The 26653-nt window shown below is 37.5% G+C and overlaps 1 protein-coding gene across 3 annotated transcripts in view; it reads right to left on the bottom strand.

Annotated features, from left to right (window-relative positions):
* The window catches only part of ARK2N (arkadia (RNF111) N-terminal like PKA signaling regulator 2N), a 75746-nt gene that overhangs the window by 34378 nt on the left and 14715 nt on the right, over positions 1-26653 (bottom strand). For all 3 annotated transcript variants that reach the window (XM_082667828.1, XM_082667827.1, XM_082667829.1), the window contains exon 2: positions 14287-15071. In XM_082667828.1, the coding sequence (XP_082523954.1) occupies positions 14287-15001 (715 nt within the window). In that variant the 5' untranslated portion in view covers positions 15002-15071. The remainder of the gene's footprint in view (positions 1-14286; positions 15072-26653) is intronic.

The raw sequence follows: 26653 nt of genomic DNA, 5'->3' as shown, positions 1-26653 counted from the left end.
AATATTCCTAAATTTTTAATAGGATAACTTAGAAGGACATATAAAAGAGAAGAATCTCCACCTTTTATGTTAACACTGGTATTTTGTTATGTTCTTTTTTGATATACCAACTACAAAAAAACCTGAAAATTATCCGAAAAACATCATGTAAAATCTATTATTAGTGATACCTAATTCCATTATGGAAAAGCAGGTTTCCTGACTCAGGAACACCTAATGTGAATTAACTGGTAGGGAATCACTATAACTAATGCAATATGATCCTAAAGAGAGTAACAAGAAACATTTCTTTTTTAAAATTTTTATTTATCTAGGTTAGTTGATACACTTCAAATGCAGAGTTAGGTAAAAGATATAAAGAAAATGCAATAAAAATTAAAATCACAGTAATTTGATAACATTCTTCCCAAATCTTAAAGTTATAATATGAATACCTTCATTACCAAAGAATACATTTCCTCGTGGATTACTATTCCTTCATTTCTTAGGATGTCTTCTATTTTAAGATGTAGTAAGTTAAGATACTATGAAAAGATCTACTCATTACTAGTAAACTAACAGTTTGGTTTCAATCCCCACTAACTTTCCTAAACGTCAGAGAAATTAAAAACAGAAATCAAGAAAAAAATGAAAAGTATAGAACTCGGAAGTTATTCACGTTGATTACAATTAATGTACTCATACAACTGTTCTAGACAAATTAAAAAGACAAGTTTCTTATCTGTACAGTGATTAAGGGCACATACACCATTTTTAGAGAAGATTTTGAGAATTATTCTTTGAGAACAATTTTTATTAGAACAAATTGAATAATAAATAAATTTTCAGTTTAATAAATTTGCTGAAATTGTTTTGATACTGTATTTTCTGACATGTGGAACTCCACAAAATCTTTTTCATTGTGCCCTCACTGTACCATTTAAATAATACCAACAGAAGAGAGGAAATCAATACAAGTTAAACAAAATATAACAGGTAATTATTTTTAAAAGTCACCTTCTGTAAAATAACTTGCCTATAATATGTTACTCTAAACAAATGATGATACATAGCATGAAGTCTATTCACCATCTTTCCTATAATTTTCATATAACTGTACCATCAGGCAAATTTAGCTGTATATTAAAAATGAAAATTATCAGTAATATCAATCTGGGTGTTTTGTTTTGCTCAACAAAAGAAATCACTATAGCATTTCTTTCATTAACAGCAGATTTAATACATTTAAAATGACTTCATTTCTAATATTCTGACTTGCATACAAATTTTAAGTAATAAATCTAATTAAACTGAGCTATACCTTGACCCAGAGACTAGAGTCTCTGCTGTTAAATATACCTAACACTAAGGAATGACAAAAGCAATGATGCAAAATAAACTAGTTCATGTATATTCTTTTACTCAGTCGGCTAATGAAACAAATAAGTGGTCCAAACCTTTACCTGATAATCTAAGAAATAAATTTTTCCCTTTAACTAATCACCCTAACTAGTATGTGGGCAACTTTTTTTCAATACACATTTAGGAAGCAATAAATGGATACATTAATGACCTGAATCCATTAAAATCCCTGTAGACTATTGCATAGTTATGTCTCCAGCAACCTGCCAACTATAACATTAATAAAAATACAGAATTAATTATTTCAAAATTCTGAAGGTGGGTACACATACACGAGCACGTGCACAAACATACCCCCTTGAGACTAGGCTTATTCCTTTGACTTGGTAACAAAAAACAGGCTTTCTCTTGGAGCCCCAAAATGACAGAACCTTTATTCTAAATTTAAAAAAAAAAACACACTTCATGCAAAATATTAAGTTTTAAGATTTTAATTTTACTGAACTGTGTTCTAAATTAAAATTTTATTTGAGCTCTTATTACACTCAAGTTTTAATAAGCACACAAAGTACACATCAATATAATTAAAAGTTATCATCTAATGAGTGGCTCGCATAACCTGATAATTCTAACCTGCTGATTAAATTCTCTTAAAATGATTAGAAATCTAATGTCCTAGAACACTGAACTAGTATAAACTAGGCAGAAGACAGTCTATAGACAGATTATTAGAAAACATTTATCTTCACTGTCCCCCCTTTTAAATACCAGCAACTAAATTCCAAATGTACCCATTAGAGATGACATAATCCAGATACGGGATTATATTCTTAAATAAAAAGCATTTGGACCATGTCTAGATTAATGCTATAACTTGAAAGAAGTTTCTGTCCAGCATTAGCCCTTTATACACTACAAAAAGTCCAAACAGGATATATTTCTTAACCTTCTTAAAATTCTAGGAAAATTAAGGGAATTAAAGGGAAGTTAAGGGAAGACCACTAGGCACTTCTAAAACAATACCTACATAAAAATGCCACCACATAATCCAAAAATAATTCCCACTTCTTTGTATTAGTACATGTAAGTACTATAATCTTAGGAATATAGACTTTGCCTCAGTGAAAGAGAATTCAACAATCCACAACAGCAGTCAAGTTTTTTTAAAACTACTTCAAATACTTAATACTTCTTTGTCCATAATACAAAAACAAATTTTTCTGAAAGAAGAATTTTTAAATTGTGCAACCTGGAAAAGGTATAATCACTTTAAAGCACAACTCATATTAAAAAAAACTACTGTTTTTCAAAACAATACTCTTTAAGACAGCAACACATTTTCAAGGCACTGTGAGAAACTGAAAATCAGGGGGAAATCTGTATATATGTTTCTGCTATAAAATTATTCTTAAGGTTAAACTCTCAAAACCACAAAATGTCAATTTTTACTTCGGAATAAATTTTAATATTTTGTCATATATTCTATGAATTAAATCAATATATTCTGGTGTTCCTTTTCTTTCTATCAAAACCTCTGTCCACATCTTTATCCAAAATTATGTAGAAAAGGCTTCCCAAAATTATTAACACCTTCTCAAATATTCAAAATATTATTTTTACCTTGAATATCAATTATTAAAACCTATGTCTGATAATTCCATTAAATTGACATTTTTCTCTAAAAGGCAAAAAAAAATCTGTAGATCTCCTACTCTGTTATCTAGTAACAACAAGAATTAGAATATATCCCAGTCAATACTAGGAATATGTCTATATGTTATTCTTAAAGGATTCATTAATTATTTTCTATTTTAAAATTAAAAGGCATTCCACTATATGCTTAATATATGAAATATTAAATCATGAAACAAAAAAGAAATCTGTTAAGTGCCTGAAGCAGTTTATACATGCATAGAAAAGCAGTCATGTTAACATGCTGAAATTAAATTACCATTTTCTTATATCTAAGAATCCATGTCTAGTAAAATCTGTGATGCCAGGGAGAATTTGAAGACAGAACAAACTTCCCTGAAAACATCGCAACTACAAGTAAAGATTACAGATTAGTTAAAAACCTGTCAGTCACCCAAAACCAATCTGCTCTTCCTGTTGACATAAAACTTAATTTAAAAAAAAATTGGCTGAAGTAGTTTACAAGTGTTGCACTATCATTTCAGAGAAACTCCCAATTCTCATATATCAAGTTCTAAAAAGAAAAAAACCACAATAGTCATTTTTCACTTCAAAACTAGAAGAGCAAAATAAATTGACTCAGTCTATTACAGTTAATTTACAAGGTATAAATGTCTGAATATAGAACTAAATAGAAAAAGTGGTGACAATTTTTCTGAGTGGTTACTGGTAAATTACTAAAATAAAACAGAGGTCTTTATTGTTTATACAGTCGACCCTTGAACAACACAAGGGTTGAGGCTCCCACCCGCGCTGCACAGTTGAAGAAAATCCACATAAAATGTTACAGTCTCTGGTTCTGCATCCACGAATTCAATCAAGCTCAGATCGTATAGAACTACAGCACATATTTAGTGAAAAAAATCTGCATATAAGTGGACCTATGCAGTTCAAAATCCTGTTGTTCTTGTGTTAACTATACATGAAACTCCAAATATGCCACCTATCTTTCCTCTTGCAAAACACAGAATTAGATCTTTTCCAAAGTTGCAACTACATTAAATATTAAAATAATTAACCTTATTCATATTGAGAAGTTATTAGGTTATAAATTTGAAGGGAAAGACTACTAAATTTTTATTGTAAGTAAACCCAGTAGAAAGTACAATTTTAAAAAAACAGGTAATGTTAGCAAAGTTATATAGTCCTACTGAAAATTTTCTTCCTAATTTAGCTTTTTCTCACAATATTCCTACCAACCCAGAAAAGATAAAATACCAGTATCTCCCAGTCCTAGGCCACACATTAAAAATCTATCATGTTGCAAAACCTTTCAATGCTGTGCTATTTTCTCCCCTTTGACACACTCCATGGGCTCTTTAACATGCCATTTATTTTCAGTCCAGGGATTGAAAACAAAATTAAATTGGTAGTACATTAGCCAATACACTTAGTCACTAGTAATTTAAAAACCCATTCAATACACACCCTTAATAGAGTGACCATTTCATCTGTATCCTCTAGAGGTACCCTTTACATCAGAGCACCAAACAATTCCTCTGGATGATGTCTGCCAGGTTATTGGCTCAGGCACTGAGCTTTAAGTTAAAGCTCAAAATAAAAATTTATCTATGTAACAATGAAAACTACTATTTTTCTCATGCATGAAATCAAACTCCTTTCTAATCCGCTTTCCCTACAGTATCTTGCATAGTAGGTACAGAGCATTAATTTGCTTGAAAATAATTCATTCTTCCTGCATACAAAGGCGATTTAATATAATTCATTAAAGACTAGCAACAAATTAGTTCATTAAATGACATACGAAAGAATGATAGAAAAGTGTTCATGCAATATATTCACTCATGACCTCCAGAGCGGAATTAATTACATCATTCCTCCTATTGGAATCAGAAGGGAGTCAACAGTGTTTGTAGAGAATAATGCTAAGAGACTCTCAGGGAATTAACTACTTACCCACCTTGGATTCACTAAGATTCCCTATTTTATATTTTATTTATATTTTTGCATGAAAAAAGCATAAAGATGAGGATCACCCCTACCATCGTATAAATATGGTTCTACGTTCCAACCACATGTAACAAAACTCAAGCTAGAATTTATCAAACTCTGTTCTGAATATCTAATTTTTTAAAAAGAAACTGTTTACTATTATCATTTTTTAAACATCATCAAAAGAAACTTACAATGGGCAAAAGCATATTCTTTCTTACACAATTCAAAAAGCAGATAAAGGTTGTTCTGTAATATTCCCATTTTCAGCAAAGTTAATTGGAAAACTGTAATGTCTTTGAGAACTCTAATGTACTGTCAACATTGTGACAAGTCACAAAGGGCTGCTGTGGCAGTTCTTGGGAATCAGGCATCTGCATGTAAGCACCTGACTGGGTGACAGGGGAAATTCTTTGGCCAACTAGTTGCATTTTAAGTTCCCTGGGTTCCAGTAGCTGCTTGTTCTCTTCACCAGTGTCAAGTAGAGTTAGCTTTTCCATCCACACCAGGAACTTCTCCTCTTTCTGTCTCTGCATCTTGGAAAAACAGCTCATGGCCTCTTCTAGGACACTGCCTATGCAGCACCTATCACACACAGCACCCCTGTCAAGTAATCCTAGAATTTCCCTGGGCGCTCCTTCAGATCCCCCAGCACAACTGAAGTCAGCTTTAAAGACATTGAGGCCATTTGATAAAACATGGTTAAATCAGAAAACTGTATTTTTATTAAGACAAGCTTATTCAGGAAAATGGCATAAGCATTACTAAGAACAGCCATATAGGTATAGCACTCATAAGGGGCACTTTAATTAATTAACCAAACAAAAGTTGGTAATTCTGAGAAACACAACATGATACTACCATTTTTCATAGCTTCACTGAATCTGTAGAGGATTGTGTATTTTGTTACTATACAACTAACTATTAATCTGTAACAGTGTTTTTCAACCTTTGCTGAACATAAAGACCTGGAATGGTTTAACAAATACCAAAACCTAGGTGGCTCCCAGACATTACAGGTTCTTTTTGTTTTAAGCTCTCCAGGTGATTCTAATGTACAGCCTTGATTGAAAACCACTGCATCCCTGAATATTCTCCCACTATGACTTTAAAATTCTAAAAGTTGTTTTGACAGCTAACCCATAATAAATCAGTATACAATAATTGTCAGCTAATTGATTTTTATCAAATGCTCTTGTTTTAAGTTAAAATTTTTTTTTTCCTTATGGAAAAACCACATAGAGGGGACTTCCCTGGTGGTCCAGTGGTTAAGAATCTGCCTTCCAATGCAGGGACATGGGTTCGATCCCTGGTTGGGGAACTAAGATCCCACATGCCGCAGGGCAACTAAGCCTACGCGCTCTAGAGCCCACGTGCCACAAGTAGAGAGCCCACATGCTGCAACTACTGAGGTTGTGCACTCTAGAGCCTGAGTGCCATAAGGAAAACTCCCACATGCCACAACGAAGATCCCACGTGCCGCAACTAAGACGTGACTTAGCCAAATTAAAAAAAAAACAAAAAACCCCACAGAGGATATGCATAATCCATGTATACCTCTGGGTCAGTTTTTTATAAACCCTGGTCTGTGCAAGATGCTAAAAGGTATGCCTCAAAAAAAAAAAGGTTTGTGGTTAAGTTTGGGATATGCTACAAATCATATCCTCCCCACTTTGGAGAGCACATTAACGGCTCCGAGTTGTCCTGCAGTAAAGAAATCTGCTTCCACATGATCCAGCACTTTCCAAACGTGTGAATAGTGTACAGCTATTAATAGCAAGTAGAACAGTGGTTTCATAGGATTCTAGTTTTAGGATATGCTCCTCTACATACAGTGTTTTATCCTTGAACTAGGCCAGATCAGCTTTGGTTTGGGTCCCATATACTTTGGGTTTCTAATAAAACTAATTATACTGAACTCTTCATTTCTTCAGGGAGCTATTAAAAATGTTACCTCCTCAGACCACTCTTGACTACAATATCTAAAATAGCTTTTTTGGGCTTCTCTGGTGGCGCAGTGGTTGAGAGTCCTCCTGCCAATGCAGGGGACATGGGTTCGTGCCCCGGTCCGGGCTGATCCCACATGCCGCAGAGCGGCTGGGCCCCGTGAGCCACGGCCGCTGAGCCTGCGCGTCCGGAGCCTGTGCTCCGCAACGGGAGAGGCCACAGCAGTGAGAGGCCTATGTACAGAAAAAAAAAAAAAAAAATAGCTTTTCTACCCCATCCTTAGTCCATCTTTATCTCATCTCTTATATCCTGCTTTATTATCATAGTGTATATCCCTACCTGATAGCATATGATGAATTCATTTATTATCTGTCTCCTCAGAAAAGATTTAAGTTTCATGAGGGCAAGGACTTTTCATTCACTATTGCATTCCCAATGCCGCATAGTAGGTGCCCAAATATTTGCTGAATGAATGACTGATGGAATCAATCAATCTTGGCCTTATACCATCTACCTATACCAAGAAGTCCTATAAAGAACTACCCTATGAAATGCTCTGTTGCATTTATCTCAGGGTATTTCTGAAAATATGGTTTACTTTATCTCATAGTGATTTTTTATGAATAGACAAAAGAAAAATTTCCCAGGTCTCAGTATCAAGAAAAGAAGTGTTTCTCCTAGAAAATGAGAACTGCTTATGTCATGCCACCTCTTTTCAATGCCTAAAAGGCTATGGGACAAATTTTTAGCCCAATTCTACCTAGCAAACAAAAACCTCCTCCCCTGATTACTGCATTCCATCCCCTTTCTTCACATTAAAAAAAAAAAAGGGCTTCCTTGGTGGCACAGTGGTTACGAATCCGCCTGCCAATGCAGGGGACGTGGGTTCAAGCCCTGGTCCGGGAAGATCCCACATGTCACGGAGCAACTAAGCCCATGCGCCACAAGTACTGAGCCCGCACTCTAGAGCCCATGAGCCACAACTACTGAAGCCCATGTGCTTAGAGCCCATGCGCCGCAACAAGAGAAGCCACCGCAGTGAGAAGCTCGCGCACCGCAACAAAGAGTAGCCTCCCCGCTAGCCGCAACTAGAGAGCCTGCCCGCGGCAACGAAGACCCAACGCAGTCAAAAATAAATAATTTTTTTTTAAAAAACACCTTATTTATAAGTAAACTTCCTCAAGAAGGGCATACCTTTCCCCGAAGTGTAATATATTTAGCTTACGGAAAGTCTAAATGGAATTTAAAGAATACTAAACTTTCTTTAAACAGTTTATCCCCATTATAAGTGCTGGGTAAACTGAAGTGTACAGGACAGGAAATGATATGGCTACTTTGATGTTTCAGATTCTGGCGCTGCTTATTTTTCAACAAACACTGGAAAATGAGTATTTAAAAGCTGAATTCAAAAAACTGGTGTGAGAATACTTATGCTAAGGACAGTGAGATAAGTTGCAGCCTCATAAAGATGACTACCAGCAATAAATACTGAAAACAAGACATTCTGAAGTCTTAAAAAGAGGACCCAACGATACGTGTCAAACAAAACCCACAGAATGCACAACACCAAGTGTGAACCCTAATGTAAACTGTGGACTCTGAGTGATAATATGTCAATCTACGTTCATCAATTATAAGAAATGTACCATTCTGTGGGGGTGTTGATAGTGAAAGAGGCTGTACGCATGTGAGGACAGGAATAAGTGGGAAATCTCTGTACCTTCTGCTTAATTTTGCTGTGAACCTACAACTGCTCTAAAAAATACATTAAAAAAAACAAACAACAACCAGGGACCATATTCTCACCTTAAACACACATATGTCCTTTTATTAACACTAAAATATATCCTACTTTGAGAAAGACATCAAAAGCAAAGCTTATGCTTTTGCATACACAAAGTTTTTAAAGGCACTCACTTTAGGAAATAAGCTAGGAAAAGCAGGCTGAAAATAATACCTTGGTGCTTTAACATTAGAGATTGCCAAAGGATACCCACCAGTAAGATTTCAAAGCTTCTAAATTTAAGGTAACATTATGTAGACACTGTAGCATAGAGAAAACCACATTTAAACAATGCATGCTTTTAAAATAATCACTTAAATGGAGTAAAATTTAAAGGTGCTTATGTTTATTAATCACTAATAACATATTTAAAAACTAGATGACACTGTTCAGAACTTAACAGAAGCAGACTACCAGTTTTACAATGATTTTTAGCTATGGGAGACTTAACATATCACTTTGCTTAACTGAGCAGTTCTCAGCCTGGCTGCCCACTGTCATCACCTGGGAGCTTAAAAATGCTGGTGCCTTTATGATAAGTGAAATAAGTCCGAGAAAGACAAATACTGTATGATCTCACTTGCATGTGGAATCTTAAAAAAAACAAATTCAAAAAAACAGAGTAGTTTGGTGGAGAGTACGGGGTGCAGCAAGGATGAGTGAAGGTGATCAAATAGGACAGACTTCCAGTTATAAGATGAGTAAGTTCTGAGGATGTAATACAGCATGGTGGCTATAGTTAACAATACTGTATTGTATATTTGAGAGCTGCTAAGAGAGCAGATCTTAAAACTTCCCAACACACAAATTATAACTATGTGAAGTGAGAGGCGTGTTAACTAACCCTACTGTGCTAATCATTTCGCAGTATATACATTTATCAAATCAACACGTTGTATACCTTACTTAAACTTACACAATGTTATATATCAACTGTATCTCAAAAAAGCTGGGAGAAAAATGCTGATGCCTGGGTCAGATCCAGAGATTCTGATTTAATTGGTCTGCAGTGGGGTCTGGGCATCATAAGTTTTAAATGCTCCCAACCCCCAACAAGTGATTCTAACATATAGCCAGACTGAAAACTGCACAGATATTACCTGCTTTGTTTGCATTTACTAATCACTTTTCAGGCAGTCTTCAACTGATTACTCAGTCTCGGTGTCTTGTTATCAATGTATTTAGTGAGTCTCCTAAATAGCTACCAAAATACAATCAGATTACAGAGGCTTAAATTGGGGACATGGGGCTTTTAGTCACTTCATATTCAATATAGGAAAAAGGTCATGGAATTCCTAACATGGGTTTGGGGGTCTTATCTTCTACCATGAGTTGCTACTGCTTAAATTAATAATAATATTTTTCAAGTAATTCAATCCCCAGTAGGTTAAGAATCCTCACAAATCAATTTAAAAAAAAAAGTGTAGCAAGAGGAAAATGTGCAAAGAACATGAATAGACTGTTTACCAAAAGAATACAAATGGCCAATATGATTTTTCAACTTCATTAGTAATCAAAGAAATGCAAATTAAAGATACAGTTCATCCATCAAACCAGCAACGTTTTTATAAACACTCAATAGAAAGAATATAATGCAACAAATACTCAAGCTCCTGGATGGAATAAACTTAATAAAGTATTAAAAAGTAGTTTGGCAGTATGTGTCAAGAGCCTTCAAGTGTTCATACCCTTCCTCATAATAGCAAAAACTAAAAACAGCCCAAAGGGCCAGGAGTAGGGAAGTTATTTTATAGTTAGCTAAATTATTCAAAATCCATACATGGTTTTAGGGAGACTTCTGTGTTTTGGTTAAAGGCTCAAAATGCAATGTTAGAGGGAAAGAAAGAAGTATACATAGTATGATAAATTTTGTTACATATTATGGAAGGCAATATACTTAAATGTTAACAAAAGCAGGATTTTAATCTTATACATCACATTTTTCTATTTTCAAAATTTCCTACAAAGAATTTACTAAAGAAATTTTTTTCATTTCCAAGTAAGAGTTAATTGATCAAGCGTAATAAGCCTCTACCTCAGAAAAACTGTAAGGTAAAATGATAGCTTATCATGAGGAATTTCACTGTATAATTGTGTGGGGTGAGTAGTGAGTGCTGAGATCCTAGCTTCAGTAGGACTGAGCTGCGCCTGGCCACATGGATTGAGGATTCAGATGATCTTAAACAGGTGTCCTCAACAGCCTCCCTGACATTCTCCAACAAAGACCGATTAGATTTTCTAAAATGCAAAACAGCCAAGACAACTGACCCTTACCTACCAAGGTGGATACTATTTTTGGAACCTCAGTCTGAGTGGGCACTTGCATGGTGGACTATTAAACCACACAAAAGCAGGTCATTATAGCCAAGACAAGATGAAGCTACCCTGAGGTTTATTCTATACTAAATATTTATGAAAAACAACGGTCACTGGAAAAACTCTTCCCTGCTGCCCACCTACAATGATGCATGTAAGCTGGTCTGTTCAGAGAATTTTTGAATTGAAGTCTGATGTCACAGACTTATTCACATTCACTAAAATCAAAACTCCCTGCAGGGAACTCCCTGGCAGTCCAATTGTTAAGGCTCTGAGTTTTCACTGCTGAGGGCCCAGGTTCAATCCCTGGTCGGGGAACCAAGATCCCACAAGCCGTGTGTCATGGCCAAAAAAAAAAAAAAAATCCCTGCAAGAGCAGACTTTACAGCTCTAGTCTCAAAGTGATTTTACAGAAAAACTGACCCCCCCAACCCCCGAAGAAATAATGCTCTAATAATAAAGTATAAAGATTAATAATACAAAAATATCACCTATAAATGAGACACTCAACAAAAGCCTTGAATACTCAAGACTACCACATAGTATTTTCACATTAATATGCACTACAAAATACTCTATTTTTGCTCATCTCTAAGTCCCCCAAATGAAAGAAGTGCCAGAATTATCTTGATATGATACCTCCAGATTCTTAAAAGAGCAATATCGTTTCAAAAACTTCAAGGAAAGAATGATCTAGTGTGGATACTAAGCTGCCTGTCAGTTAACTGTTAACTAAAGCAACAACAACAAAACCACTTCATAAACATCTACTGTCCAAATATCAAACTCAATTATTAATCATCACCATGCACTATATAAGTCTGCAGCATTAATTATTTCCACTCTTTAAAAGAAAATGCATTAATTGTTCAACTGTTTGGCATAAGTGAATATTTAGCATAATTCCTTCAATGTTTAAGCTGCTGCCAAAAAAAGTTTATAGATACAGCAATTCTGAATTACTAAATTAGTTGTACCTTGATGAAAGCATATAGCAAGAATCTCAGTTTTTAACTTTTCCTCTTCGTTTCCATTCTGTATAAACAGCTGGATTCAAATTTCAAATTCCAAGAGATTTGCTGTTAGGTACATCCAGTTTAAGTTCACCTGAATGTCCATGGTGTTGCACTCATCTTATAAGTCAGTTCACAATTTATCCTATCTTCACAATCTATACAACTTTTCAACAACTGCCTTGCTATAAGAGTGTATCCCCCCTGCCCCAAAGTTATAATCTGATTCAAGAAACTGAGGTATACATAATTATGACATCAGCAATGAAAAATGTCAAAATTTTTCGGGGGTAACAATGTGGATAATTGAAATGAACTTCCTAATATTTCAACTTAGGATGTTCTACCTTTGCTTTGCATAATTCCAGGAAAGACCATTCACAGCTGCTTATGTGTACAGCACCTTCTGTAACTCTGTGGTGCAGAGCCTAGGCAGTCATATACAGTGGCCCTACAGCTTACCTCCCATTTGATTCTCCATGATTACCTTAGAAAACTCTTCATGTTTTCAAAATCCACCAACTTATTAAGTGGTGTGCACAACAGAAACTAAATTACAGATTCAGATAATTTGGTGTTTTGGTTAGTATACAATTCAGAATAGACAAGAAACAGAAGACTGATGTTTTAGAAGTTTTAGACACTGGTCAAGGTAGTCAATTAGCAAAGAGGTTTCGAAAATATGAACAAAGCACACCTAACCTATTTAAGCCAAATAGGGAGAATGCCCACGAAGATATTTTTCATGCCACCTCTTCAATGGGGTCTATCTTCAAAGAGCTCTTTGTTCACCCACCTTCTCCCTTTCCATAAAAAGACAAAGTATTGGGCAGTTACATAAAAATCTATTTAGTGAGTGGAATTAAGTAAGCACTATATCAAGAGATCCATCATGATCCTGATTAATAGCTTAGAACAGGACATAAGAATGCCTAAACAATTGTATAGGTGTTAATATAGCTTTCTTTAAAATATTAAATGTAAATCTGAAATACACCTAGAACCTGCCTTAGAACAACCCCAAAGTTTGCTTCTCTCATGCAGTCATCTGATGAGCTTCAATTAAATCCCCTCCCCTGGTAATTTTAACATAAGGAACTACCAAAGGAATTCAATAGATATTAAAACAGTAAGCATTTCCAACGATGGTTAAAAACTCATATTTAATATACTATATGGATGATGCTTTTATTTTAAGTTGAACACCTATAAAATCATTCTTATTACTGAGATTCTGTAAGTTTGGTTAGCTATAGGTTTAATTAACCAATATGATTTATCTTGAAATATTCTTTGTATAGCAGCAATATGCTGACGTATAGAAACAGAAACATTTCAGAAAACTAGGAGGAAAAAAGTCACCCATAAAACTTTGAAAACCAAAACTTCCCCCTTTAACGTAGCAATAAATAATGCTGTCATTATCTATTAAATGCCATGTACTTTACAGAATGTTCCTAATCGAAAGAGTCTCTTCAATGAGAATTCACCCAAGAACCATTCAGACCTCACCTTTCTTCCACTATGAAATCTCAAGACTGCCTTCGTAGTACATACACAGTATCAGACGTAGTAACATGGAGAAAGCAGATGTGTCAAACATGTAATAAATTACAGACTCTTATACCAATAAGAGCTGGAACAGCAGATTTTTCTGTACTTTTTAAACTTGGGGGCGTTAAGGGGGAAATTTTGCAAAAAACATTCCTTTCAATGCAAGTGACAACTAGTTAAACATGCACTGAATGGGGGGGACACATAAAACTACTGTTTTAGGAGGAATAGTTATTAGAAACCTTTAACGAAAGGTAGAACATGTTATTTCAGACACCATAAGCTCGAGTGCAGTGGCTATACAATAAAGCAAGGTGCCTATTCCTGAGGAAAACGTACTTAGTAATAATGCTGAACAGTGAGTATTAAATCTAAGTAGTGCTAGAAAGGCAATGATGGGAATTCAGGTAATGTGTTACAGAGAAAGAGACTTGTGAGAAATTCCATTACTTAAAAATAATCCTGTCCCTATCATTAAGTATTTTTTTTGGCTGTTGTGCTAAAGTGCACTGGAAACCTCAGAACAGGTTTTTTAATTGGCCATGTCTTGTTAATACACTGCAGTCTTCAAATTTACACAGAGCTGCAGGTCTCCTGGATTTTTTCAAGTGTCACTCATCTAACTGAGCCTGAGAGCTGAGAAATGCCATCAGGTGCTCTACAGTCAGTTTAAAAAACATCCTCTACCTGGTATCTCTGCAGTGATTGTCTTGCTGCTCCCTGAAACTTCTTCATCATCATCTGATGAGCTCGTGCTTGAGTCACAAGTCAGGTCACTATCACTGGTACTACTGTCCTGCAACAAGTTATATTTCTTTCGTGCAGCAGCCTCCCGTTTCTGCCTCAGTAGCCTGATTCTCTCCTTGTGCTTTTGGCTCCGATGACCTTTAACCTTGGCGACTCGGCCATTCTGTTTATCACTGGATTGCCGGTTCTTCTTGGCAGCCATGGTGGATGTTTCACTTTCAGATCGGGACCGGCGAGACTTGCGCCCAACTGTGGCACCAGACACTCCGGAAGGGTCTCCTTCTACCGCTGTTTCTGCCTGGGAGGGTTCATTCTCCTCTGCAGAAGACAGTGTATCTGAATCGGCCAGGTGACCACTAGAGGAAGGGGAAAGCATGCAGTGGTTAGAGGAGTCACTCTCATAAACTCGACCAGTTGTCGGCTTGTCACTCTCCGTGGATGCCAACTGAGACTCAGAAGAGTCCCTTCTCAGTTCCATCAACAAGCAGGGCATTGAAGAAAGAACTGTAGAATCCACCACACCATCTTTCGGAACTTGAGATTCCAGTTCTACAGATCCATCTTCCTCCTTAGCTGTCTCTTGTTCAGATGTTTTTGGTGGGACTTCAGACTCAATGAGTTCTTCAACTTTTCCCACTGCCTCCTCCATCTTCATTTCAGACTTTCAAGTTAAATCATGGAGCAGAGTCTAGGAAACTATGTCAAAGATGCAACGGGAAAGCAACCTGTACAAAAACACACAAAAATCAATAAACGGAAATGGCAGATTATTTAATCAACACAACATTCCTACCTTTCTAAGTGGGCAGCAAAAGTTACCATCATATAGGCCTTTAAAATACATGTATCTATTATTTGCTTGAACAACAGTCAAATTCAGAGGACTTAATACGACCAAAATACTGGCATACACAGCTACTAAAAATGGCACAATATTAATCTTCTATTACTGAACTTGCAAGACCAGCAAGCAACCAAACAAGGATTTTCAACTTTAAAACTTTATTTAAACTGTTCAAGAAAAGGATCCTCAAAGCTTTGATATAGTTAGCAAGTATGTAAACTTTAAATGAAAAGGAATGCTCCAAAAAAACTGGTCTACAACAAGTGAACTGGAATGATTACTTTTACATTCAAATCCTCAAAGAAAGGAAGCAAGGGAGTGAGTTACAGTGGAGTGACATCAAATGTACACTTATGTTAAAGGGGAAAAAAACCCATCAATTACGTGCATTTGGCAAGTGGGCAACAAAAGTAATTACATGCATCAAAGCTGTCATTCCTCTCAACAGGAGTTGCTCTAGAGGGGCATTAAGATGAAAAACCTGAATCTGCTATTTCCTCAGTTCTTCCTAGTTCCCACAAACCTCTCATCATGCTTAATATGATGAGTCTAATGTTTAAACATATGTTTTGTTTCATAAACAATAGCCACTAAATACAGATTAACTACTTTGTGAACCCAAAAAACCTAAAACTCTCTATCCTATGAATGACTTAAGGGGGTTAAAAGAAAACCCCCTACACACATTCTCCACCTCCTATGCTAACTTTAGAACCTAATATCCTTCCACCACTGTGTGTGCTACAACTCCACTTAATCACAGACAAACAGGACATAATCTTTAACCACAAGAGTTGTGACCTATACAGTGCAAACTTCATTAACTAGTGGTTTTTTAAGAGGAGGCTAACAATGTGCAAAGCAAGTAAATACCTCACCCTGAACAACTGATGTTAAAGAAGGCAATGATCATGTGCCATAAGTCACAGACAGACACAAACATTAAGCTAGATGGTATGTCAGTGAGGCACAATAAGACATCTCCGTCACTTCATTGCATCAAGTTACTTGATAGTTCACTATATGGTAGACAGCAACTAGAAGATATCTGAAAAATGGAGCTATTTATTGATCTAACATGACAAGCCTACTTTTTTGCTTACTATAAACATAAATGTTCTATATATCTGGGGTTTTTTTCAGGTCCTGTTCTCAGCTGCTGATAAAACAGGCATTCTGATGAATTTTCCTTAACACATTCATGAAAACCAGAACATTCATGGCCACTGGAAACATTTATAAGTTAAAAACAATCTCATGGAGCTTCCCTGGTGGCTCAGTGGTTAAGAATCCGCCTGCCAATGCAGGGGACACGGGTTCGATCCCTGGTCCGGGAAGATCCCACAGGCCGCGGAGCAACTAAGCCCATGAGCCACAACTACTGAGCCTGCTCTCTAGAGCCCGTGAGCCACAACTACTGAGCCTGAGCTCTAGAGCCCACGAGGCACAACTACTGAAGCCTGGGCCCCCCCAAAGTCCATGCACCACAACTACTGAGCCCACGCACCACAACTGCTGAAGCCCACACACTCCAGGTCCCGCTTGCCACAACTACTGAAGCCTGCATGACTAGAACCCATGCTCCGCAATGAAGAGTAGCCCCCACTAGCCACAACTAGAGAAAGCCTGCCACAGCAACGAAGACCCAACACAGGGAAAAAGAGAAAAAAAGAATCATATGCAATAATTTTCAAAACCTGGCTGTCAATTCTGGACAATGAAAATGCACTGTTTTATTAGTCCTGTAATAATTAAGAAACTAACACAAAAGAATTTGAGGACAGGAAGAAAAGTTAAACCATGGTAAGGAAGCAGTACACTGCCTGCTCTGAGGAGATAAGGAAGTGGTAAGTATAAGAGTAAATTAGGCTACTGGGAAAATCTGGAGGGAGTTTGTATCATATCAGATCTCCTTCTTGGTCAGCAAAGCATAACACAAGGTGAAAAATAAGGCAGGTTTGGGAGTTTGTGAAAAATGGAAAAGGGTTTAACATACGTTACAGAAAATCTGACAAAGAATAAAACTGCTAAATACAATGACTTAAACAGGGTGAAAAAGAATTCACAATACTCAATTTCTAAACTATGTAGAAACCATTAACAGAAACTTGAGGTAAAATGTGATTGTTCTTCCCTGCTCAAAATCTCTGTCCACATCTCTAGTTTCATCTTGGGCCACTCACACCCCAGCTCTCTTTACCTACAAAAACTGTCACAAAAACAATTTTTTCAGATCTCTGGCCTTTCACACTCATTTTGTGCCGGACCTCTTGCTGGCTACTCTTTGCAGGTTATCAGAATAAACACTGCTTCCTTGGGGGTAGCATGGGTACCTTACAGACTAATAAGATCCTTGTTATCTACATATTACACACCTATTTTCCTTCAGGACACTTTGCATAACTGTAGTTAAGTAATTGTGTCATTGTTTAATGTCTATCCCCCATACGTAAGGACATACAAAGGTTTAAAGGAAAATAACTGAAAATTATATAACCACTCCCCCCAGCTGATTTATCTGTATGATTAACAGGCAAAAGAGACCTTAACGCAAAAATTATCATCAAAACAAAAGGTGTCATTCTAATCTTGCATGGCCCAAAGATAAACATGATGGGAATCTGTGGAAGTTTTCTTCTGACTACAAGTTTCTCAAGAAAGTAGAAAGCAAGGTCATCAGTTAAGAGTGAGGATGAGTAAGATGGTGGTGAGGCTGATCAGAGGACCAGGTGTGAAACAATAGTGAGAAAGTGAAGAAACTAGGCAAGTACAGTAAATGATTTCCAGACAATAATAAGGGCCCACTCTAAGGGCTATAGCCATGAATGTAAAGTGAAACTGGTATACATGGATGTGACTCCTCCTTTCAAGTTCAGCTGTTAAGTCCAAGTGCAGAGGAGGTAGACACTAGATTTAACCTGAACTGTAGTTTCACCAAGCAACTAGAACAAAGCAAGAAAAAGCAAGTGTGTACAAGAATATGATTTAAATGATCACATTAAGAAGGTATGGGGTAGTGAAAATGTGCTAGGACCAACAGAATGGACATCCCAGTGTAGTAAGGGTATACACTGAACTGGAAAGATAGAAGGTGGTAGTCCAAGAGCACTGTGAATGAAATTGAGATTACAGAAGGGTTGCAGTTACTGGTAGCTAACAAGATCTAAAATAGCACTCAAAGTGCTGTCCTTGAATGACTGTCTGCAGTGAGGGAAGTGTAGAAATTAAGAGTAACTGATTAGAAATTTACAGCAATTTGATATTGTCATGACAACCAAAGAGCATTTCGATTTCCTAGTATCTGATTTTGACTGTATTTTATCCAAAAAATCCACCAACGATGGATTGTAAATAAAAATATAATGGCCCTTTACAACAGACAGTTCAAGAAACATAGGTTAGAGTATGACTATGGAAATACGTGGCTGAGGTAGAGAAGAGAACAAAACCATTACGGGAACTGAGTGGGCAGTGTCAGAGGAAGCATCTATGCGTATATTGAAATGACCAAGAATTAAGACAAAAGTAATAATGGACAAAATGACACTAAGCAAGGAACAAAAATCATCACAATATAAAGGGGTCAGTGGCAGGACTTCCCTGGTGGCACAGTGGTTAAGACTCCACGCTCCAAATGCAGGGGCCCCAGGTTCAATCCCTGGTCAGGGAACTAGACCCCACATGCATGCCGCAACTAAGAAGTCCACGTGCCCAGCTCACATGCCGCCAACTAATGATCCTGCATGCCACAACAAAGACCTGGCACAGCCAAAATAAATAAATAAAATATATTTTTTAAAAAACAAAAACAAAGCACAGCCACCCCTTGCAAGGTGAAGCAGTGCCCTCAGGGGAAAGCCAAACTGTTATTAGTATCAGAAGATAAAGGGAAAGTTCAGAGAGGAGGTTGAGAATATTGGTGACTTTGCTGATGATAAAACAAAGTGGAAGGAAGCTGAAGACGGAGGGGAAGAAACAGAACAGGGAATGTGCAGTGCTTTCTGGAGAATAGAGTGCAGGAAACGGGGTGACTAAGGAGTCTGGAGCTTCTTGTGATATTCATGAAACAAAAAACTTATGTAAAGCACTCAGATATTTTCTTTTCCATTCTATATAGTTAAAAAATTTGGTGCTGGTCATGACTCAGTAAAATGATTTCACAACTAATAGTTGGCAACCTGAAGCTTGAAAAACACTGTCTAGAGAAACATATGTGTCATAAGAGCACTGTTTTGTGATAGACAAAACAAAAACCAAACATCTATTAACAACAGAACGGTAAAATAAATTGTGGTAAATTCCTACAATGAAGGAGCATATATAGCAGTGAAACAAATAAAAGACCACTACAGGGCTTCCCTGGTGGCGCAGTGGTTGAGAGTCCGCCTGCCGATGCAGGGGACACGGGTTCATGCCCCGGTCCGGGAAGATCCCACATGCCGCGGAGCGGCTAGGCCCGTGAGCCATGGCCGCTGAGCCTGCGCGTCCAGAGCCTGTGCTCCGCAACAGGAGAGGCCACAACAGTGAGAGGCCACAACAGTGAGAGGCCCGCGTACCGCAAAAAAAAAAAAAAAATGCAGAGATTGTCAAACTGGATAAAAAATATCTAATTTTATGCAGTTTGCAAAAGATGTATCTTAGATTCAAAGATATAATAGGTTGAAAGAAAAGAATGGAAAAAGCTATACTATGCAAAGAGTAAACATAGGAAAGCTAAAACACAACATCATCAGACAAAACTGACTTTAAGAAATGTTGCTAGAGACAAAGAGGGACATTTCATAACGATACAAAGGAAATGACACCAGGAAAATATAAAAATTATAAATGTATACATTACTTATAAATATATATGCACTTAACAAAGGTCCAAAATATATGAAGCAAAAACTGACAGAATAGAAAGAAGATAATTCAACACTAACAGCTGCAGATTTCAATTCCTCATTCTAAATGTATAAAACTAGACAGAAAATCAGCAAAAATATAGAAGTTTTGAACATTATTCACAAACTCAACCCATACGACACATACTCCACTCCTTGGGTGGTTACTGGCATATACAGCTGGGTACAGGGTAACCCCCCAACTAAGATGTGGTCTATAGGAAGAGTAAAAAGAGAAGTAATCAACTTTGATTTGAATTAGATAATGCTCATAGGAATACCGGTCTCAAAGAAAAAAAAAACAGAAATACAAACTTGGACATTATCAATATAAGCAGAGGTGATAGCTGAATATATCAGCTCATCCAGGGAGAAAACAGAGTGAACAGAGAAGAGACTTTAACAGTCTTTTTTAAAAATTGTGAACCAGGGGCTTCCCTGGTGGCGCAGTGGTTAAGAATCCTCCTGCCAAGGCAGGGTACACGGGTTCAAGCCCTGGTCCGGAAAGATCCCACACGCCGCAGAGCAACTAAGCCCATGCGCCACAGCTACTGAGCCTGCGCTCTAGAGCCTGTGAGCCACAGCTACTGAGCCCACGTGCCACAACTACCGAAGCCATTGCGCCTAGAGCCAGTGCTCCGCAACAAGAGAAGCCACTGCAATGAAGAGTAGCTCCCACTCGCCGCAATTAAAGAAAGCCCGTGTGCAGCAAAGACCCAACGCAGCCAAAACTAAAATAAATAAATAAATTTATAATTAAAAAAAAAACAACTGTGAACCAGCTGCTTTAGTCTATAAACTGGTAAGTAAGAAATTATCTTTGGAAGAAGAAAAACCACAAAGACATCCATAAAACACACCCAGAGAAGAAAGTCTTCCTTCTTGTAGTATATTCTTGGATGTTTAACAACTTCCAGTATGCTTAGAGGTGTGAGAAAGGGCCATGATAAGTGAGATCTTATCTAAGATGAGACCACTATAGGGAACCCTCCTGAGGATTTTGACATAGCTATGTATAAAATCATTAAGCACCTAACATAAGAAAGTCTTGCCGTTCACACTTCTCATTTTAAGCCCTTGAACAACCATCGTTAACCATTCTTTAACACCACTGCATGAAATGACAACAAAAATGAATGAATGAATAAAACTGACACTGTATTGTCCTTCCTGATGCGGCAAATGCAAACAAGTCATTTGCTGTTACAAGTTTACTTACAGGCACTTTTTCCGTTGAAACCACAAATTGACACAAGCACATCCCACTAAGTGAAACTGCTTCTAGACAAGATTTTGCTCCACAGTCTACAAAATGGCGAACTCCTGCATCTTTATTTCATATCACCACCCTAGAATTGTAAGAAACACAAGCAGGTAATGCCTCAAACATGAGCTAGATGAACCAGTTAACTTACACTGCTTCCTGACATGTACAAGCCATAGCATTAGATAATTCATGAATTCCCACTTTGCTCTCTTGCACAAAACAAACAGCTTTCTATTTAGACAAAAAAGCAACTTTAAAGAGGGTTGTTTAAAGTTTGTCAATGTTTTACTGACAAAATAAGAATTCTTTTCTGCCCGTTTGAGGCTATAACATTTTCCCTGTCACAGAAATTTAAGTTTAAAACAAAAAGTCTTACAACTGATCCTGTCTATTCCCTTGCAATGCAGGATTGGTCCAAACAGGTGACCTTCTACTGTTTTATCTAATCTAGCTTCAAGTACCAAGTGATAGGGCTTATACCAACCTCCCTTGAGAGATCACTATGTTCCAAATAGAATTTATAACATGTTTTTTTCCAAGATTTAGTCTACTGCAGCCATTCATTTTATTTAAAATTGATACTAAAAAGCTATCTATATCTGTGACCCAAAACCACCCAACATAAAAAGTCTACAAGAAACACAATAAAGATCAATCTTCATGTGAGTCTGCTCTTAATTTCAATGTTTAAATTTTTTAGTCACTTCTCTTCCCCCCAAAAAAATCTATACTCACAAATTTTCAAAACTAGTACATAGGCATCAGACCACTAAAAAACAAATTTGGGTACTGGGTTCTCTGCTCTTTAATTCAAAGCAGTCACACTCTCCTCTAAGTTTTGGGGGTTTTTGTTTTGTTTTGTTTTGTTTTTGCAGTACGCGGGCCTCTCACTGTTGTGGCCTCTCCCGTTGCGGAGCAAGGCTCCGGACGCGCAGGCTCAGCGGCCATGGCTCACGGGCCCAGCCGCTCTGCGGCATGTGGGATCTTCCCGGACCGCGGCACGAGCCCGTGTCCCCTGCACCGGCAGGCAGACTCCCAACCACTGCGCCACCAGGGAAGCCCTAAAACCATTTTTAAAAGACTAGGACAGACGTTATTTAATTCAGCTAATATGTATTAAGTACTTACTGTGTCAGGCAACATGCTAGCTTTGGGACTACAAAATGAAAAAGTCACAGTACTCAACTCAAGTGTAATAAAAAATAAAGATCTGTTGAAAACCTACTATTCAAATGTTTCAGGGCAATTAAAGACAGTAAGTAGTTCACACAAATGAACTGGCTGAGTACAAGTAGGACAGAATTAGGTAAGTACTACAGGAAAGTATAAAGAACTCTGGACATTCATAAGATCAGAACTAGAAAAAGTGTCTACAAAGAGGATAATAATTTAACTGGGTTGGAAAGATAAGAATGATTTCAATAAATATAAACAAGAGGGTTTCCCTGGTGGTGCAGTGGTTAAGAATACACCTGCCAATGCAGGGGACACGGGTTCGAGCCCTGGTCTGGGAAGATCCCGCATGCCATGGAGCAACTAAACCCGTACGCGACAACTACTGAGCCTGTGCTCTAGGGCCCACGAGCCACAACTACTGAAGCCCTCGCGCCTAAGAGCCCATGCTCTGCAATGAGAGAAGCCACCGCAATGAGAAGCCTGCGCACTGCAACAGAGTAGCCCCCACTCACCGCAACTAGATAAAGCCCACGCACAGCAATGAAGACGAAACACAGCCAAAAATAAATAAATAAATTTATTAAAAATATAAAAAATAAAAACAAGAGTAACAGGGCTACTACAAAATCTTAACCTATATTCCATAATGAGAGACATGAGGGAAAAAAATCAAAGGAAACAAGAAAGGTCAAAGGTACTTGACTTAAAACCCAAGAAGGAACTTCAAAGTTTCATTTGAGTTACTTTAAAAGTTGATTACATTTAGATGACAGGTCTATTCTGGCAAAGACAATAATCCTACAGAAACAAAACTGCTGCCAGTTTTCATCAATGTCACTCTAAGCACTAACACAATATGGTAACAGCCATGAGATATGGTAATCCAATGTCTTTCAAATATGAAAATAAAAGTTCATAAAAACACCAGTCGTAAGGTGAGAAAAGGGAAATGCTGTGTCCACTGGCAAACTGATGTTCTCTAACATTGGTTTTCCTTGTCTGTAAAACTTCAGTTCTTGGTAGGATGAAATAAATGACACTTAAAGCACCTAGTACATAACAAGCACAAAGTCAAATTTCAAGAAATAGTGTTTTTTAATATTTTTATTCTCTCTTCTTCCTCTTCACTTCAAGTCCATCACAGAACAAACAAGTCACTTCTCTACAACCAAAGTCATGAGGATTCATTCAGGCTTTCAACACATATTTATTGAGTACCTAGTGTTAGCTACTACGCCAGGCACTGGGAAATATATGGTACATTCCTAATGGAACTTCGAGTCTAAGGGAGAGACAATCAAATAATCACACAAGTGAATAATCACGCAAATATTAAATTTATTTCTGCGGTAAGTCCTGCAGAGAAAAGGTATGTTGGCACCATGAAAGGAGAAAAAGAAGAGGAATGTAACATAGTCTGGGAGATCTAGGACGGCTTCCTGAGGAATAAATAGGAACCCACTGTTTCAAATAGGGAAGGCAGACATAGATTTAAGCTGATTTGTACTTTAAAAAGACCATTCTGGGTTAAGAATCCGCCTGCCAATGCAGGGGACACGGGTTCAAATCCCTGGTCCAGGAAGATCCCACATGCCAAGGAGCAACTAAGCCTGTGCACCACAACTACGGAAGCCCACGTGCTGCAACTACTGAAGCCCGCGCACCTAGAGTCGGTGCTCCGCAACGAGACGAGTCACCACAATGAGAAGCCCGCACACCACAAAGAAGAGTAGCCCCCGCTCGCCACAATTAGAGAAAGCCCACAGCAGCAACAAAGACCCAATGCAGCCAAATAAATAAACAAACAAATAAATATAAAAAGACCACTCTGGCTGCACAGTGGAGAATGGATGGAAAAGGAAGGTAAGAGTAAATGTCAGCTGAACAATTCAAAGGCAAGGCTAAAAATTTCAGTAACTCTAGACTGACTGTAGTGGCAACAGAGAGATATGGGTGAATATGAGAGATCATAGAGCAAATACGGGAGGTGAAAAAGGCAGGTATCGGGACTTGCCTGGTGGCACAGTGGTTAAGAATCCGCCTGCTAATGCAGGGGACACGGGTTTGAGCCCTGGTCTGGGAAGATCCCACATGCCGTGGAGCAACTAAGCCCGTGCACCACAACTACTGAGCCTGTGCTCTAGAGCCTGCGAGCCACAGCTACTGAAGCCCACACACCTAGAGCATGCCGCAGAGCAACTAAGAACATGTGCCACAACTACCGAGCCTGCGCTCTAGAGCCTGCGAGCCACAGCTACTGAAGCCCACACGCCTAGAGCCTGTGCTCCGCAACAAGAGAAGCCACTGCAATGAAAAGCCCGCGCACCGCAACAAAGAGTAGCCCTCACTTGCCACAACTAGAGAAAGCCTGCTCACAGCAATGAAGACCCAATACAATCACAATCAATAAATCAAGACAGGTATCAACGACAAGTTCTTGGTTTCTAGATTCTGCAACTAGACTGATGGAAGAACCAATCACTAAGGGAACATGAAAGACCTGTGTAGTGAATGGAGAGGGGAAAGGGACATCAAAGACTTTAGTATCAGGCATAGGGAGTTTAAAGTTCCTTTGATATGGAGGTTCTTTAAAAAACTAAAAAGAGAGTTACCATATGATCCAGTAATCCCACTCCTGGGCACATATCTGGAGAAAACTAATTCGAAAAGATACATGCACCCCAACGTTCACTGCAGCACTATTTACAATAGCCAAGACATGAAAGAAACCTAAATGTCCATTGACAGATGAATGGATAAAGAAAACATGGTACACACGCACACGCGCGCGCGCACACACACACACACACACACAATGGAATATTACTCAGCCATAAAAAGAATGAAATAATGCCATTTGCAGCAACATGGATGGACCTAGAGATTATCATACTAAGTGAAGTAAACCAAAGATAAATATCATACGGTATCACTTATATGTGAAATCTGAAAAAAAAACCATACAAATAAACTTATTTACTAAACAGAAATAGAGCCACAGACACAGAAAACAAACTTATGGTTACCAACAGGGAAGGTGAGGGAAGGGATAAATTAGGAGGATGGGATTAACATATACACACTACTATATATAAAGTAGATAACCAACAAGAACCTGCTGTAGAGCACAGGGAACTATACTCAATATTTTGTAATAACACATAAGGGAAAAGAATCTGAAAAAGTATAGATATGTGTGTGTGTGTATGTGTGTGTGTGTATACATATATATATATATGTATACACACACACACATATATATAACTGAATCACTGTGCTGTACACCTGAAACTAACAAGACATTGTAAATCAACTATACTTCAATTTTTTTTTAAAGTACCTTTGAGACATGTAAAGAAATGTTGAGGAAGCTCTAAGATATTTAATATTTAGATCTACTGCTTGGGAGAGGTGCGGATGGATTCTCCTGCCAATAATACTAAAATATCCTTGGCATTCCTAAGAAAACATGAAATAAAATCATGAACTGGAAAATTTCAAATCTTTGAGAATCAGTACCATTTTCTTCTATTTCTCTGCAGCTGACTCTCATCATACTTAAAAGTAATGACAGATGAAAAATAAAGGCAGCAAAGTAGAGAAAAAAAATAATTTAAGAAACCTGAATTCTAATCTTAGGTCTACCATTAACTATATAAATAAGGATGAGTATCTTTTTTCTTTAGTTCCTAATATACAAGCCTTAAAAGAAAAAAAAGATAAGAAGAAGTAGGGAGTAAGGATACAGACTCTAATGGTTATTAAGGGCAACAAACATGTACACATGACAATGTTTACAGAATGCTTTAAAAACTCTAAAGCACTACACAGCTCAGACACCTCTCAATATATATACCCTGTATGGGTGCAGGAAAGCAGAACAGTTGTTTAAGTAGTATTTTAGTACTAATCTTACATTCTTGTAAAAATAACTGCAAATAATTCAGCCTTTGGCATGACTGGATCGATTGTTTGATGGCCAAGGATACAATCTATCTGTGGGGGGTAGGGTGGTGGATGTGTGCATATATGCTCAGTAACTATTAAAATCAAGCACTCTCTACTCTCTAGAAAATCAGCTAAGCATTTAAATGCATAACCCACCCCCAACCCCAACCCTACTCACAGTCAAAA

Source organism: Grampus griseus (genome assembly GCF_964374135.1).
Source record: "Grampus griseus genome assembly, chromosome: 12".
NCBI lineage: Eukaryota > Metazoa > Chordata > Mammalia > Artiodactyla > Delphinidae > Grampus > Grampus griseus.
The sequence above is the reverse complement of the archived record's forward strand: the minus strand, read 5'-3'. Positions and strand labels throughout refer to the sequence as shown.